General features: G+C 37.0%; 1 protein-coding gene across 1 annotated transcript in view; it reads right to left on the bottom strand.

The window, feature by feature from the left end:
• The window catches only part of SPAG17 (sperm associated antigen 17), an 83,577-nt gene that overhangs the window by 7,820 nt on the left and 59,871 nt on the right, over positions 1-15,886 (bottom strand). The window contains exons 28-44 of the mRNA XM_088051306.1: positions 14,571-14,767; positions 14,103-14,247; positions 12,802-12,956; positions 12,230-12,403; positions 11,331-11,452; positions 11,025-11,155; positions 10,599-10,726; positions 10,044-10,223; positions 8,283-8,396; positions 6,816-6,861; positions 5,110-5,200; positions 4,607-4,660; positions 3,353-3,455; positions 2,609-2,705; positions 1,636-1,731; positions 1,355-1,506; positions 718-884 (exon numbers count right to left, since the gene is read on the bottom strand). Coding sequence (XP_087907432.1) covers positions 718-884; positions 1,355-1,506; positions 1,636-1,731; positions 2,609-2,705; positions 3,353-3,455; positions 4,607-4,660; positions 5,110-5,200; positions 6,816-6,861; positions 8,283-8,396; positions 10,044-10,223; positions 10,599-10,726; positions 11,025-11,155; positions 11,331-11,452; positions 12,230-12,403; positions 12,802-12,956; positions 14,103-14,247; positions 14,571-14,767 — 2,152 coding nt within the window. The remainder of the gene's footprint in view (positions 1-717; positions 885-1,354; positions 1,507-1,635; positions 1,732-2,608; positions 2,706-3,352; positions 3,456-4,606; positions 4,661-5,109; positions 5,201-6,815; positions 6,862-8,282; positions 8,397-10,043; positions 10,224-10,598; positions 10,727-11,024; positions 11,156-11,330; positions 11,453-12,229; positions 12,404-12,801; positions 12,957-14,102; positions 14,248-14,570; positions 14,768-15,886) is intronic.

Here is a 15,886-nt window from a genome sequence, read left to right as displayed (position 1 = left end):
CATTCCTGGGCTTCTCATGAAGGCTCAGGTCTCTAACATAAAAACCCAAAGGAGCAGATGAATGGGTCAGAGTAAGCCTTCAAAGAGCTTGTTAACACTGCCTGGTCCTTCCAACAATGTGAAAGAGAAGCATTTTAAATGTGCATATTCAAAGGAAGCTGAAGTACAAAACAGCTTCTTGGCAAACACCTGTGTGTTGCAGACCCAAATGTCCATAACAGTCTTTATTTAACGTTCTTCAGTATGATTCTATTGCAGAAGACATAATGACATGAATTTCGTGCAAATAATCTTTAATTAAATGGTACCAAGTAAAGCAGAAGTTTTGCTTCCTCATTTCTTACTGATTGTTTCACATCTGAGATGACAGTCCTTTTGTGAATGCAACTTCCTACTGTTCAGGTTTTTAAAGATCATTAGATCAGATATGACCTTTACTTTTGCATTGCTCTGGAACTGATCCTGTGGATTTCATTCCCCCCTGAAGAACAGTTTACCAGCATGCCCTTACACCAGAAGCTGTTAAAGGAAAGGTAGTAGAAGAGGCATTCCTAGGATATGGCTCTACTTTACAGAAAGCTCTGGCATACCTATAAAGTGGCTGTCAGATTTCCTGCGTTTTCTCTGGAGTGGGGTGGCTCCAGAGAAACTGTACTTGATTTTTGTCAGGATCTATTTTGAGAAATAAAAAACAGGATACTAAGAATTCAGACTAACCTTGAGAAGTTCACACCAACATTCTTCATGATGACAGTGGTTGTGTAAGTGCAGCCTTCCTTTAGCACTCCAAATGTCACCCTGGGTGGGATGAGATGGAAGCTGGTAAGATCCTGTCTTGTTGCAAGAGAAGATATGTTGACCTTTCCTGAGGCAGGATCTTCTATCTTTACAAACAAAATATGAGACAAAGAGAAAGTTGGTGGCCATTAAGTCAGGTGGAGAATTACTTAACCTATATTTGACCTCTGACTCACCCTGAAAAATTACAAAAAGACATCCTAATTTGAGTAAAAACTGAAGTAGCATTTTGAATACTGTCTGAAAATTTATACTGGTTTGAGTTTTCAGGTGTATTAAGCCATCGAGGTGTCTCAGGGAAAAAGGGGGAAGCTTTGCTCTTTTAGAAATGGAGTTTCATGTAAGTCCCTGATGCAGAATGTTTTTTCTAGCAGTTGAGAGGAAAGGTACTTCTAGAATTGTCAGTAAACATAAATAATTTGCAACAGCCATGTTTCAGTAAACAGATTCAAAACACTTTCCGGTATTGCTCCAGGGTGAAGATTTTAGAATCCAGGGTGAAGAAAAGAGATTACTCAGAGGATATAAATATTGACAAGAAAGATGTTATTTTTACCTTTTTATTTGGTATGGTGTTTGGTTTTTTCCCCTGAAGATATGATGGTAATACTACTTTCTCTTTTCTTGTCTGTCCTGTAACATCCACTGCCAGACTTGGAACTTTAAATTGAAGGGGTGTCTCCTGTGCTCTTGCTGCCATGCTTAGGTCTGGAAGGGAAAGATTTCCAAAAGCATGAACAAGTGACAGGTGGATTTAAATTTGTATTGCAAATATTGTGTCAAGAGTTACAGAAAGATACCAAGTTGCTCCAACTACATTCTGGAAGGCAGGTGTACCTGCTGTGCTGCTGGAACCATCATCTTCTTTGGAAGGATCCTGCAGTGGAAGGCTAGATGAAAGTGAAGAGTCATTTGTAGTATCAAGAAATTCAGCTGTGAAAGGGAAAAAACAATGGAATACTGAGTCAAGTGTTTTTTATGATCACCATCATTTTCATAAACATGTGGAACAAAATCACAGTCTTTGTCACTTTAATTTAGACAATCTTGGAAAGCTGTCTACATAACCATGAGAAGCTGAGAAAATTCTGCATGTGGCATTATGCTCTACTGGGCCACAGGGATCTCAAAAATGCCTGTTGTATGATTAGTCATTTCTTGTTCTCTGGCTAATTGAATTAAAAGCCATTAAGGACTAAAAGACAATCCAGCATAGATTTTATGATGATTGAAAATATGAGAAATATGGGAGTTAGCGGGGGTCTGATAAAGCCCCTCAGAGGACAGTTTTCCTGATAGGAATCTTTCCTGTATGACTTTTAATCTCACTGTATGATTTCAGTAACTTGTCAGGGCTGCTTTTTAAACAGAACTGAAGTATTCCTCTCAGTTCTGAAAAGCTCAAGCCAAAGATAACAATTCCCTCTTTCACTGCTTCCCATTATGGAGTCGCTGCTTTCCTCCTATATCCTCCAGTCTATGTTTAGCCTGCATGTTTCCTATTCCACATTGCTTTTGCACTAGTTCCCTCTAACCACTGAGTTTCAGAATGAAATCTCCTATATTTTTCCTACAGTCACATAAGTTTTTTTCCTAAATTTGGCCTTCTTGGTTCTTGGCTCATCTACCCCTAACTATTATTTATTCTGTTAAAGTTTTTCTTGAGCATTTTTCATCTATCCATTTCCCACTCATAGCCAAATTCTTCAGTTTAGCATCCAAAGCAAATGGTTCTTCTACATTCAGTGATGTCTGCAAGGGCTTCTTCCTCCTGAAGAAGATACAAAACCGATGCCAGAAAGTCGAATACCTCCACTGGGTTCTTTTATCAGCCACAGAGGGGAAGTTACACCATCTTCTTTTTGAAGTGGAGGAAGTTCCTTCGATATTGCTTCCAAATCAGGAAACTAGAGAAAAGGGAGAAAGAGGGCTTAGGTTTCCCAACTAAATACCTAGGAAAAACAGCCAGCAGACACCCTTCTCCCCTTGCAAAAAAAAAAAAAAAAAAAACCAAACAAAAAAAAAAGTAAAGGAAAATGTATAAAAAAAAAAGGAATGCAAAGGAAACAAATAAGCAGAACCAACGTGGTGACTATAAAAGATATACAAATAGTTACATCAGATTACAATTTACGTTTCTGAGTAGGCTTTTTGCACTTACAGCATTTACCAGGTGAGATTACAGTAGGAAAGCCCCCAAGATCACCTCTAAATTAAGAATGCTAGTTTTACTTATTCCCTTTCTAATAAGCAGGGAGAGGAGTTTGAGGGGTAAGTAGAAAAACCTGAGGTTAAGCTTTGCTCTGAATCAGACTCTTTCCAGAGTTTATGTAAGGAATTTTATAGAGTTTGTACTCAGTCAACATATACCATCTTCAAGTTGGGATTTCCTTTACAAGGGCATATAATTCCCAGTATTAATTCTGCCATAGCTGTCCTTTGTAATGGTTTATTGTGATAAATAGAGGCTGAGATACAAACCCAAAATTGTCTTTGGGAGTATGGGAGATACTAGCTGGCCTAACAAAACTCATCCAGTTTTCAGCTGCATTACCTTTTCATCGAAAAAGCCCTTGCTGAATTCAGATTCAAAATATGGAGCAAATATTTTGTTTTTTATTGCTGCAAATGTAGTCTTCTGTTCATCCAGTTCTTTCCTAGGGATGTTTTTCACATTGTTGGTAAGGAAAAGAAAGGAAAAAAAAAGCATTATAACTGAGTTCACCCTGTTTTTCAGTATTATGCATCAAGGAATGGATTCGGTAAATGCAAGTGGCATTTTTTTCCCTCATTCATCACATCAAGTAACATTCTTGTAATTGGCATTTTTCTTTGAGCTGGATTAAGAATAAACTGGTCTGATCAGAATGCACATGGACAGTGAGTTGCCTGCTATGAAGAGAACCTCCTCAGAACATACTCCATTTCTCTAAACCTCATAGAACATGACTGGGACAGCCCCTGGTGTCTTTCCAACCTTCCAACAAACAGTTCAAGCTAAGAATTGGTATTCCAGATCCATTAAGAAAATTCTGAACACAAAACTCATCTAATTTCCTTATTTTACCATTCTAATCGTACTGAAAGCTTTATCACTGGTTTTAGAGCCAAAATTGCATGATGTTCTCAGCTGGCTGCTGAGATTTATATATTTAAATTAATTTTTAAAATAGGATGCAAAACAGTGTGAAATGATATATTAAAATATAACTCTGAAACTCTAAGAGGTTTTTTATCTCATGCAAGTCAGAATGTAATTAAGAAGCAATGTGGAAAGCCTCATGTGGAGCGCTGTGTCCACTTGAGCTGTCTGATGCACAAAAGGGCCACAAAGATGATTAAGGGTTTGGAAGACCTTTCATGTGAGGAGAGGCTGAGAGAGCTGGGACAATTTTGCCAAGAGAAGCTTTGAAGCACCACCATGTGTGTGAGATGTGTCTGGGGTTCTATTGAAAAAAATCAGCTTTTATTTGTGAAATATCTGAATTTTAACCTAAAGCATCAGCATTTGAAAATATTAATATATTTTCCACACTATAGTGGCAGAATCAGAAATGAAACACAGGGCTTCTGACTTCAGCCTTGTGTTGCATAGCGTAAGTTAACAGTAATGCTGTTAGGTTTTGGGTGGGGGGAAAAAAAAAGAGACTCAAACCATTTATCCAGCATTTCTGTTGAGTAGAAAATACCCATTATTTGCAGGCAAGTCATTGGACCATCACCCAAGACCTGGTGAAATCAATTACACTCTTTACAAAATTAGATTAAGCTGGCTCATAAAATAACTTGATCCGACTAATATTATTACCTGTTCTGTTCTAGTTTGCTTTGCCACTTGGATGTTACTGTTACTCCTTCTGGACTGAATCACCAGGAAGAAAAAAAGAGAATAGTGGGAATGAGAAAACTAGTAGTCTTCTATAAATACAAAAGTATTTACAAGATAACCCTGGAAAGAAAATGCTTTTTATGGGCGTATGTTATGAAAACATCTCAGGTGACTCCTGACTTGGACTTGTATGGTTTGCACAAAATTGTTTGCTCATATCTGCATTTTTATTAGATCATTCAATCCAAAAAACATCCATAATCCTTTCCCAGAAAACCTTGAATTATCTTTCAGATAAGGAAAGAGAGGCATAGAGGGACAAAATAATCACAGGACAAGATAATAAAACACTGCCATATGTATCTAGGGATCTAGGTCCCAGTCCTTAAAGACAGTCAGTAAAGCACAGTGCCTTCCCTGTGTGCATGGCATCACCCTTTGTGTAATTTACATTTGCACCAGTCCTCACTGCTCTGTCCTACCTCTGCTGCTGGTCCTCTCTTTGTGCAGTGCTTTTCTTCTCTGTGTGAGCAGGAGAAGCCACTGCCTGTTCATACAGCGCACTCACATGGGCTGCAAGGTGAAGGGTATTACTGAATATGAGTGCTCTGCTAAGCAGTGCCAGGTGTTATGAAGAAAAAACATCAGAGGATATATTTTTAATGCATATTTCTGCCACTTTCAAACCTAACAGAGCCTTTGTTACGGTGAGGGAAAAAGCAGAAAGAACTTCATTCCAAAATCAAGATCAGAACATTAACAGATAAGAAATTGAATTAAATACTGAAAGGACAAGAAGCAGATTAAGTGCACACTCCCACCCTGTATTTCCTGACATATTTTTATGTTTTTTCAAGACACAAACACCTGTGAATAGGAAAAATTGCTGACATTCAGTCATTTTCTAGCTGGGGTGCTCTGAGGTCTCTATCTACTGCTGAAGAAAATAACATGGGCTTTCAGAGACCCTTATTACATTTAACTTGCTTAAGCTTGCATGTGCTTAATTGAGGCTGTGAAGCAGCCATAATCAACATTCTCATGGAAGGAACTACTAGTTCAATATGTACAATGGAGAAATGCCAGTCTTTCCACATTTAATATTGCGACCAGTTCTGGGGCTTTAATAAAAGAGTTGCCCTGTCCTCTGGCATATTTTATAAAGTGTCTTGTTTACTTTATGCCTTGAGGCTAAATCATATGTCCAAAGAAATTTCCTGGCTGAAAACAATTTTCTGTGGCAAAATTTAGAAGATGTGAGTATTTGTGAGATATGATCCTATTAGACTATGACAATATCTCTTAGTGTTCTGGGAATTACATAAGTTCCAACTTCAAAATGTGGGGGGTTTTTTGTCAGCTTTTTCACCATAAAATATGATTTTATTTTCAGCTTTTTCTATTTTTACCTATTTCAAAGAGTTTTTCTTTCCTATCTTCTTCATTACCAATATCACATTAAAATTTCAGCTCCATTTAAAAAGAAACTGTTCAACAAACATTTGTTGCAACAGTTTGTTTACTTTGCACAGTATGAGGTCTTTTGGCAAGTAGAAACACTCTTGACAAGGTATGAAGGGCAGAAAAATAACACTTTAAAGATGAGCATCACTATGGGATAGAATGTAATGAATTTTTCTATGGAAAAGGCTTATGGGTTTTTATAAAGAAACACATCCTAGTTTTTATTTCTACATATTGAAAACATTAATCAGTGCTAATAAAAATCTTGTGAAAACTTTGACCAAAGTTCATGATACACTGCTTCATCTTTTCCCTTAGGTAGGTGAATGTAACCTGAACATGTGATGATTTGAAATTAGACTTTGAAGTGTAATAAGTAACTAGGATTTACTTAGTTGCTTTGAAAAACTTGTCTGAAAGGTTGTTACTTGCATCAAAGTAGCCAAGTATTTTCATATTCTTATATCTAAGACAACTCACTACATGTGGAAATGTGAGTCAAAATGTCAAATACACATGCCTAAAACCAGGAATTATTTTTCAGAGGTGCTGGATCGTTGATGCTAACAAGTTCTAATCACCTGTGAGAGTCACACAGAAGCATGTACATAGCACATAGATTAATTCACCTTTATATTCTCTCTTTAAAAATAGTATCACAATACTTTAAAACTTATTATGATATTTTAAATTGTAAAAAATACAAGTATTCAAGTTTTATTACCTCTATCACTGAGCTTTTCAGCTGACTTCTCCCAGTCAGGGAAGGACTGCAATGAAGAAGGAATAACTGTGACTACATGAGAAATAGAATACACAACATCAGCATCTTGTTCAAAGGATTTATATTGTAAACAAGTGATATTTTGTTACCCCCATTCTTGTAGTCACATTGTCAAGTATTTCAGTGTGTTAGAAAACATAAGCTGGGAAAAAATGAAATGAAGTACAATTTCCATGTTCTAAATAGGTATTTGTTTCCTTCTTGATGACCCATTTCACAGATAGCTTTGTATTTTATATGGTTACATTCTATTAGATCAACTAAACTTATTCCTAATCAAACTCAAATCCTTCTGCCAAAAATTTGAACAACCTATATTGTATTAAACTTATACTCCCAACAAGTCAAATGGGAAATGTGTTCAGGATTTTGCAGGCTTTACTACTGAGGAGACCTCATGTGGCTGGCTTACAGTAAAGTGAATGAGGGTTAAGAGGCTCTAAACTAAAGTGTTTCCTTTATTCTCATGCTGTCTCTGACTTTCCAGTTAACTGGAAGCCAGAGTTCCTGTAAGCAGGTAGTCTGGGTTGTAACAGAGCTATTGGAGACTTGGGAACAATGTGACACTGGTTCCTGGGTCACAGCAGGTGCACACTGAGACTGCTGCTCACAAAAGAGTTGTCCAGTGTGAAATCTGTAACTGGAAATGTGCTGAAGGTAGCCAGGACAATCAACAATGATTAGTCACTAGACGAGTTCACTGGATCTGAGCAGCATGTGAGATTCAGCACCTGGGTCTCACAGAAGTAAATAAATGGTTGCCTAGAGGATAGATGCAGATGGAGTTACTGACAGATTATTTCTTTGTCTCTCTTTCCAGAAAAGCTGTGATCCTCTTCTCCTATTTACCCACCTTTCCCATTACCTTTTCCTCTCCTTTTTCTTTTTGTGCTCTAATTGTCCATGAAAATTTGCAGATTTAAAACAACAACAAAAAAAAAAGCTGCTCAGTAGTATTAACAATATTCCTCCAGACTGTTTCTGTATTAACCCAAAAGCAGGGTTTAAATTCTTACTATGGAGGTGGCTGTGGTTGAAATAAAAGTCTCCCATGTGCAATGACAACAGACTGGAAACATTTTCATCCTGATGTTGGGGGATATTAAAAAAAGTAAATTACTGGAAAGTAATTTTGGTCTGTGTGTTTGGGAACATATAATTCAGTAGAACCAAATTCTTGAACTGTTTTGAGCATCGCTTCCCCAAATGGCAGCAGTGCCCAGCTGAATTCAGAGCAGCTGAAGGCTGAGCATGGCTCTGGTTTACCATTAATCTACACCAGAACTGGCACTGTGCTACTCTGACATTTACTGGTTTATTAGTGGACAATGTGTTTCAAGGCTCACACTTCCACTGCAATACAAAGCTTTTGCTGAAAGAAGTAGTTAAAATTTTGATTTTTCTCACTGCAATCAGCTCACGGAGACTTGCAGCATTCTCCTTTTCCTCTTCTGTTCTTGGTTCTTTCACATTCATCTCTTCCAGCTCATTTTCATGCTTTAAGATGTTATCTATATATTCCTGGTGGAACAATGAAAAGGAACAAGAAAGATGCAGATGTGGACTTAAAATAGTTATTTACATTGACATAATCATACCAGCTGCTATAGAAAAGAACACTTTTCTTTCCCCACATTTCTTTAAATCAGTTGGATGGAAAAGAAGGTTTTAAACACACCACCCTACCAGAAAGCTACATGCAGTACAGAACTTTACTAACAGACAGGTTTGTAGGAACAATTTGTTTCCAGTGCCAGTTTTCTTTCACTTGTTTATATCTCTTTAATCTTATAGGAGATGGAGAAAGGAAGAATAATATTTTCTTTAGATCTTGATTTTACTCTGACAAAGTGAAGGTGTGGCTAAAGATTTAAGATACTTCATTCTGGGGAAAAAATAATTAAATATTGATTTATGAGCAATGAGGATATTTCCACTGCACATTTATGCAATTATTACAACTGTTTTTTCAGTGCTAATAATTGCAGTTCTTCCTTCCCAGTGTAACAAAGAGCATTCATCTTTCTCTAAGAATCAATAATAGATCTGGGCAATGGAGAGATTCCCCTTGCCATTTTAGTGTGGAACTTTGCCTGTAGTGTTCTTTGAAAGATCAGTATGCAAATTAAAGAATAATTTTTATATATTTATAGACTGATAAACTGGTAACATTTCATTCTGGTAGACTCACATATCCCAAACATGTCTGGGCTGGACAGCCGCCAGTGATTTTTCTATTGCAAGCATGTTTTCTTTGAAATGTAATGGGGGAAAAGAAAAATTATATAACTGGCTACAATATGCTACAACCTTCACAAATTTCACATGCTGTTAATTTTCAAATTCAATCTGCAATGCCATTATCAAAATAGGTTAAATGAACAAACTACAGGACACATATTTTGTTATTCTCTCATTATTAAGTAACAATGGGGTTTTGACTCTAAAATTTCTTCTAAGAGCATCTTCACAATGTGAATTAAATAAATTAATGTTTTACACCAACACTGAGAAGGGCAAAGCTGCTCACTTTCGGACTCCATCTCAGAACACTGGCACAGGAGGTCTAGCTTGCACCCTGCTATGAACCAGTAGTGACTGGTTCATAGCACTAATGAGGGATGGTCACAGACTTTGTCAGAAGGCTACACAGCTACTTCCTAGACAAAACTCAGACTGGAACCTGGAAATGTTCTATGTTGATTTATGAAAACAAATACATAACCAAAACCAGAGTGTGTCTCAATGACCAAGGTAATTGTAGAATTACGGTGAGCTAGAAATTCTTGTTCAGCTTTCTAAGTTTAAGTGCTTAAGACTTTTTGAAGGAAAACAAACCCTAAGCAAAATAAAAGCAAAGTAACAGAGATCAATATTGACAGCAAGGAAATTATATGTTAGAGTACTGTCTGTGATGTATACTGGACTGGATCTCATGTATTTGGTCAGAAAACTGGGTTTCATAAGAGGTAAGTAAAACAATTGAACTTTTTCAAAAAAATACTTATAGAACATGTCTATATATGAAATAATTGTTCTTCAAGCATAGTAGATTTCTTTTTCTTGGGTATATACTACACATTTATCACACCCAATTTGTCTACTTGTCTGTTTTCTGTTGCTTCTTGGAAGCATTCTTGGAAGAATGAATAAATGTGGTTGAATTACCTTGAGAGAAAGCTGCAGTTTTTCTCTTAGCTCATCACAGAGTGGCTTATACTGGAATAGCTGGCGGATTTGCAGTTTTTTGGGACATTTTCGCACAGACACTGGCAAGGATAATTGTGCTGATCCAATGCTGAGACCCTTCCAAACATACGTTTGGACTGGGGGACCTGTGATCTCCCCCTGAACAGAGAGGAGTAAACAAAAAGAGCAAGAGGCTACTTACATTTCTGAAAAATGCAGCTATTGGCAATGTGTCTCAGACGAAAAGCACGTGCTCTCCTTATAGAATCACAGACAATAAAGCCAGCAGATTCCTGGGAACAATTTATCTATTCTAAAACATCTTCATCTGGTAAAATAAACTCCCCTTAAAATTGCTATATCCCGTCACTAAGTGTAAAAGAATGGGACCATACATTCCCTGACACAGCCTACCCTTTGCTCTGTCTGTTTAATAAACTGAACTTAACATTCATATTGTTTAGAGCTTCATTTCCCCACAGAGACAAACATCTATTGCTTTATTATGAAAAGACAGTTTTGAAACAATTATACCTCAGGAGGAAAGGATTCTTCCTGAGTTCCTGACCGAAGATATGGAGGAACAATACTCTCTGGTTCTTTCTTCATTACCCAGGGGGATGCTTCAGCCATAGGGCGGAGGATAGTAATACTTACAACACCTGGTTTAAAGATACATTTTGCTAAGAATCAGTTCAAGTTAAAAAAAATAAATTAATTTTTATTTGTCTGACTGAGAGTCATGGATAAAAATATGCCATTTGTTTGTTCACTTATCCCTTAACAGCATCCTTCAGTTAATTCTCTGCTTCCTACGGTTTTCCCCCAAACTTCTTTATTTCACTCCTAGAAGTGTGGACCCTTATTTACAAGGGTAAAAACATTTCCTGCCCATATAAGAGTTTTGAAACTTTGCAATTCTTTCTACTAGTAGTCTGTCAGAAAAGAGAAGTTTTCTACCTGGCTGTTCTTGTACAGGATCTCGCAAGACTGCAGTGGTAGGATCACTGCAGGCCTCAGCCATACACTGGTGTACATCCTTTTCTCGCAGGAGCTCCGTTCCAGAACCATCCGCAGAGATGATGAAAAACCTGCACAGCCAAACACACACATGGGGCTCTATCAAGAAAGCAGAACTCCAACATGATGGCATCAAATGTGCAAATACAGAGTACTGAACAAAGGGAGCACAAATCTGTGAACCCTGTACAAATGCTGTGCAGTGAAGAAAAGGAAGTGTTAACCTATGAATGCAACGCAGTTTACCTTGGGGCATGCTCATTATAAGTGATAGGTTTGTTAACGTCCTCTGCTGCTGAACTTCTGTCCTCCTTGCCATCAGAGCCAATGCTGGGAATGCACACATCTGTGCTGCCATCAGCCAGGACCTATGGCAGAAATGATGTTAAATTAATTGAGTTAAAAGATCCTTTTAAAACCGTGACTTGCTGGTGAACTTTAACATAACCTAGCCCAGTGAAAGAGACAGAGAAAAACATTTTATGCTGAGCAACTGGAAACCTCACAGGAAAAAGAAATGAAGAGGAAAACTGAAAAGACAGTAAAATCCCCAAAACGTTTATATAAAGACATGCTGTATCATAAATGCTAATATCACATATTAGCTGATATTTAATAAATGCCCAAGGACTTACACAAAAATACTCTCTCACTGGTCAAGCCAGGTAACTGTATACTCTAGACAGGCATTGATGTACACTTACTGAGTGCACATCTACAGTATTTTCCTTCTTGAAAGAAATATCTGCTTATTAATGAATGTGACATTAATATATTCAAACAAGACAGCTAACAATGACCTAAAAAGGAATAATAATGCCTTTTTCAAGATTCAATTTAAATAAGGGTGATTTAAATGACAGTCCCTGAACTGAATCTGACACACCCAGTTTTTAAGCTATAGTACAAATCATGCTAATTAAGGGAACTTTATTGGTGAGCTAAACTGTACACCACATGTTCTGTTTCAGTCTTTCTAAAAAGAGATAAATTAAAAATAAAAAGGATATCCATCACTTAGTCAAGAAGATATCAGAGACCTGATTCTGGCTACTTTAAATATTACAAGGTTACAATTTGACTTTGAGAGAAGTTTATAAGATAAAATTAGAATATAGAAACTTGTTTTCTTCCATGAATTCTACCTTAAAAGTATTTCCTTTAGGATCCATCATCTCACAAATAGTGCTGGAAGTGTGTTTCATAATGTATCTTCCTGCTTGTTTCTCTTCCTTGCTGCTGAAATTACAAGCTTCATGGCTATAAACTGCTGAGCAATCTTCATCAAAGAAAAGAAAGCCTCCCTTGCTGGGTAAAACCTATGACAGCAAAAAGGGAAGAGATTCAATCCTCAAAGATGAAAACATTAAATTAAAGGTACTGTGAAAATGAAGAACAGATACAAATCAAGAGGACAGCTTTCAGACATTCAATACTGAATCATCCAGTTTAGAGCAAGAGAAAGAAGGAAGAGGTCCAAGAGGTGGGCTGATGTGAGTCTGTAATATTTTACTTCAGGAAATTTAAGACTGTGATTTAAATATACTGTACATTTGTGAGAAAGTATCTAAACATTGGCAAAGTATGAAAGAGACAGAATAATAGGATTAGTGAAGACTATAGAGAAGGGAGGTAATGAAGGTGAGAGCTGCTAATGGCAGGGAATTTGGAACACAAAGATTAAACGTCACTGTCACAGACTAAAAATAATTCCCACCTGATATGTGCCCTGTGGCTTTGCTAGAATAGATGTCCCATCTCCAAAGATAGTACAACAGGTACCATCCTCACAATTTGTTATAACAGTAGCAAACTCAGGATTCTCGACTCGTGTACCTTTGAGTTTCTTTTTGGTGGCTTTTGAGGGTTCATCTAAGAATTAATACAGAACAATGAGACAGGAGCACATGAATCATGGAAATGTCTTGGGATCCAATTTGCTTTTTCTCTCATAGTGCTGGATCTTTATCTCCTCAGTGCAAGACCTTCATAAACTTCATACCATCCTCTATCACATATTTTTATGTTATGTAAACAATATGCAACATTTAAAGTTCTGGACTGTGAATTTAATATAGGAAAAACCCAACAGCAAAAAATATCTGTAACCATCTGCAGCTGGCTAGGAAAGTACACTCTAATGTATCAAGTATGGTACTAACCATAATGATCCAGATATTTGTAATATACAAGTTGGATCACTGAAATTTGTGTCTGTAATATAAGCTTTAAAATGTGAAAAAATTCCTATTCAGCAACACAAATCTTGGAAAACAAATGAAACAGGTATGGTAATCTGGTTATTGCCTTTCCATTGAAGAGACAGATCAGTTCAAGGGTCTCTTGACTTTTAACATCCCACTGGGAGCTATTTCTGAACATTTCCTGCTAACTCAATAATGGTCTTTTCCTACACTGCGTTTGAAGTCCAGACACTCACACAGTAAATGTCCCTTTCATTTTAATTAAGGAGGATGGGACTTGCCTTGCAAATGAAGCAGTCACAGAGAATACAACACCAGCCAGAAGAATCACACATGACCTTTAGCCCCACTTATTTCAGGCAAATATAAGTTTCACTTTTCTTGGAAGGACATTTTTCACAGCTATATTCAGATACTCAGTATCTCCAAGGTTGGTGAGTCCATGGCTTCACTGGGGAATATAAGGATGCCTTGGTCCTTACATACCTTCAGTCAGAACTCAAAGCAGCTTCCTTGTTATTATTAGGGCAGGTGGAAAGAGGGCAATGAACACACTAAAACTCTGGCACTGCAGTCTCATGGTGAAGAAGGACCATATAGGTATGAAAGAAGGCAATTTAATTATTTGCAACAATATTATTTTTGCACCAAATATACTCTTGAAGGAAAGCAAACAAGCTAAGACTAGACTACACTAGTGGATCTGTTATCTAGGCTACTGGTATAAGCCAGCTTTAGTACTTATTTTGACAACTTTCTGTTTCACAAGATAGGTCAAATGCAAGAAAATTAAGTGCTCCCCTTTTGATGTTACCTGTTTCCACACTACCCTCTGGTACAGAAAGCTTTTCACATTTTTCATAAAAAGTTGTGATCCTGGTACCATCGGCATGCTCTACTACTCTGTTACCACGCATCTTCTCAACAATTATCACGTCATCGTCTCGTACAGTCATAATCTGAAAGAATGAAGGACTAATTTATATTGGCACTGTGACAGCAGCAACAACAATATAACAACAACAATATAACAATAACAATATAACAACAACAATATAAGGCATCAGGACTGAAGCTCTGAAGAAGCTTGACTACCATGTCTTCATCTACTTCAGAGACAGAGGAATCACATTTTCTTCAAAATCTAAAGCTACTGCATTTCTAACAGTGAAATAACACAACTTGTAGGACGTTTTCAAAGAACAAATCCTACAACTTATGTGATGGCAGCCCTGTCTCTTAGCTTATAGACAGTGCTATAGTAACACAAAAGCAGTAATACCGTTCCATCATCTAGGTTTGTGGACTGATACATTAAGAGTGGCTTCAGATCCATTCTTGTTGCACCCTCTGTGCCCACTCGAATGCCTAATGGAGTTGTTGTTATCCAGGTTCCTGCCTTAGGTTGTGTAGAATTGGCCTTTTCAAACTCCCCACCCTTGGGTGAGCATAATAGACTGTTCTTGTCACTGCTTTTCCCTGCAGAAAAAAAATTTCTGTATCAGACTTGATATTCTTTAAGGCAAAGGACAAAACCAGTGAAGTGCAGAGTTTGTGAACATTGCTTTTGACGGAACTGCAAAGTGAGCTATTTAACAGGCTAGAAGAAAATTACAACTCCTGCTACTCAAAGACATGTTTCTGAACTAGCCTTATCTAATGCGCTTCCTTACAAAAAACCGAAAATAGCATGCTAATGCCATCAGTCCTATGGTGCATCAGAAGAAAAGGATGAAGATCTCATTATGAAAGGCAATTGGAGAGATCTTATGGAGAATGTTATAGAGAACTCTTGTCTCCCATATTCAGGAAATATAACTTAGACTAAGTGTATTCAAAAGACAAGAGCATAGTCCAGAGACCAGGCTGAAAGATTTAGAGCAAATATCTTGCAAAAATCCACCCTGAAACCAAAAAGAGATGGAACTCATCGCTAGAAATTTGTCAAGAATTAGCAGAGGAGAAGAAAGGTGGGGAAGGTATAAAAGTGATCATAAATAAAGGACAGGAAATAAAGGACATACACTGGTCACAGATATTGAGAATTCATATCAGAAAATGGTTTGTCAGAGTTGTTCTCATCTTTGCAGTTATCTAAAGAAATATCCTAAGAAAAAGGAATGGACTTGACTCAAAAAGCCTCTTTTTGAGACACCTTTCTCTTTGGTGGTGATTTTTATTCACCTATTTCCAATAAATTGTACGTCAATGTGACAGGTCAGAATTATCCTGTGTACTAACTAATACTGACAGTGATCTTGGACTACACTCTGAGGTATGAAGTAAATATTATTTGTTTTTTTTCTCATTCAAAAAAAATACAGTAAGAATGGCTATATTACCATCAACCACAAGTCCATACAACCAATTGATAATGACCAATATTAGGTGCCTTGGAAAACACAGAGTGAGAAGAAAAATGTATTCTCTGTGAGAGAAGCATTTCTTAATACAAAGACTAAAAACTGTATGACAAAAGTAAGGATTTAACATTACTGTAGTTACAAGGATTTCTTTTTTAAAAGACTTCATGTTCACTCTGAAGCTCTTACACAACTTTTTACTTATTAGAATCCCTGTTAGAAGAAGAAGAAAAGA

The sequence above is a fragment of the Pseudopodoces humilis genome, chromosome 2, assembly GCF_049639895.1.
Source record: "Pseudopodoces humilis isolate 2021_Gansu_Grassland_sample_001 chromosome 2, ASM4963989v1, whole genome shotgun sequence".
In the NCBI taxonomy this organism is placed as follows: domain Eukaryota; kingdom Metazoa; phylum Chordata; class Aves; order Passeriformes; family Paridae; genus Pseudopodoces; species Pseudopodoces humilis.
Note: the sequence above shows the minus strand (reverse complement) of the source record. Positions and strands in the feature narration are given on the sequence as shown.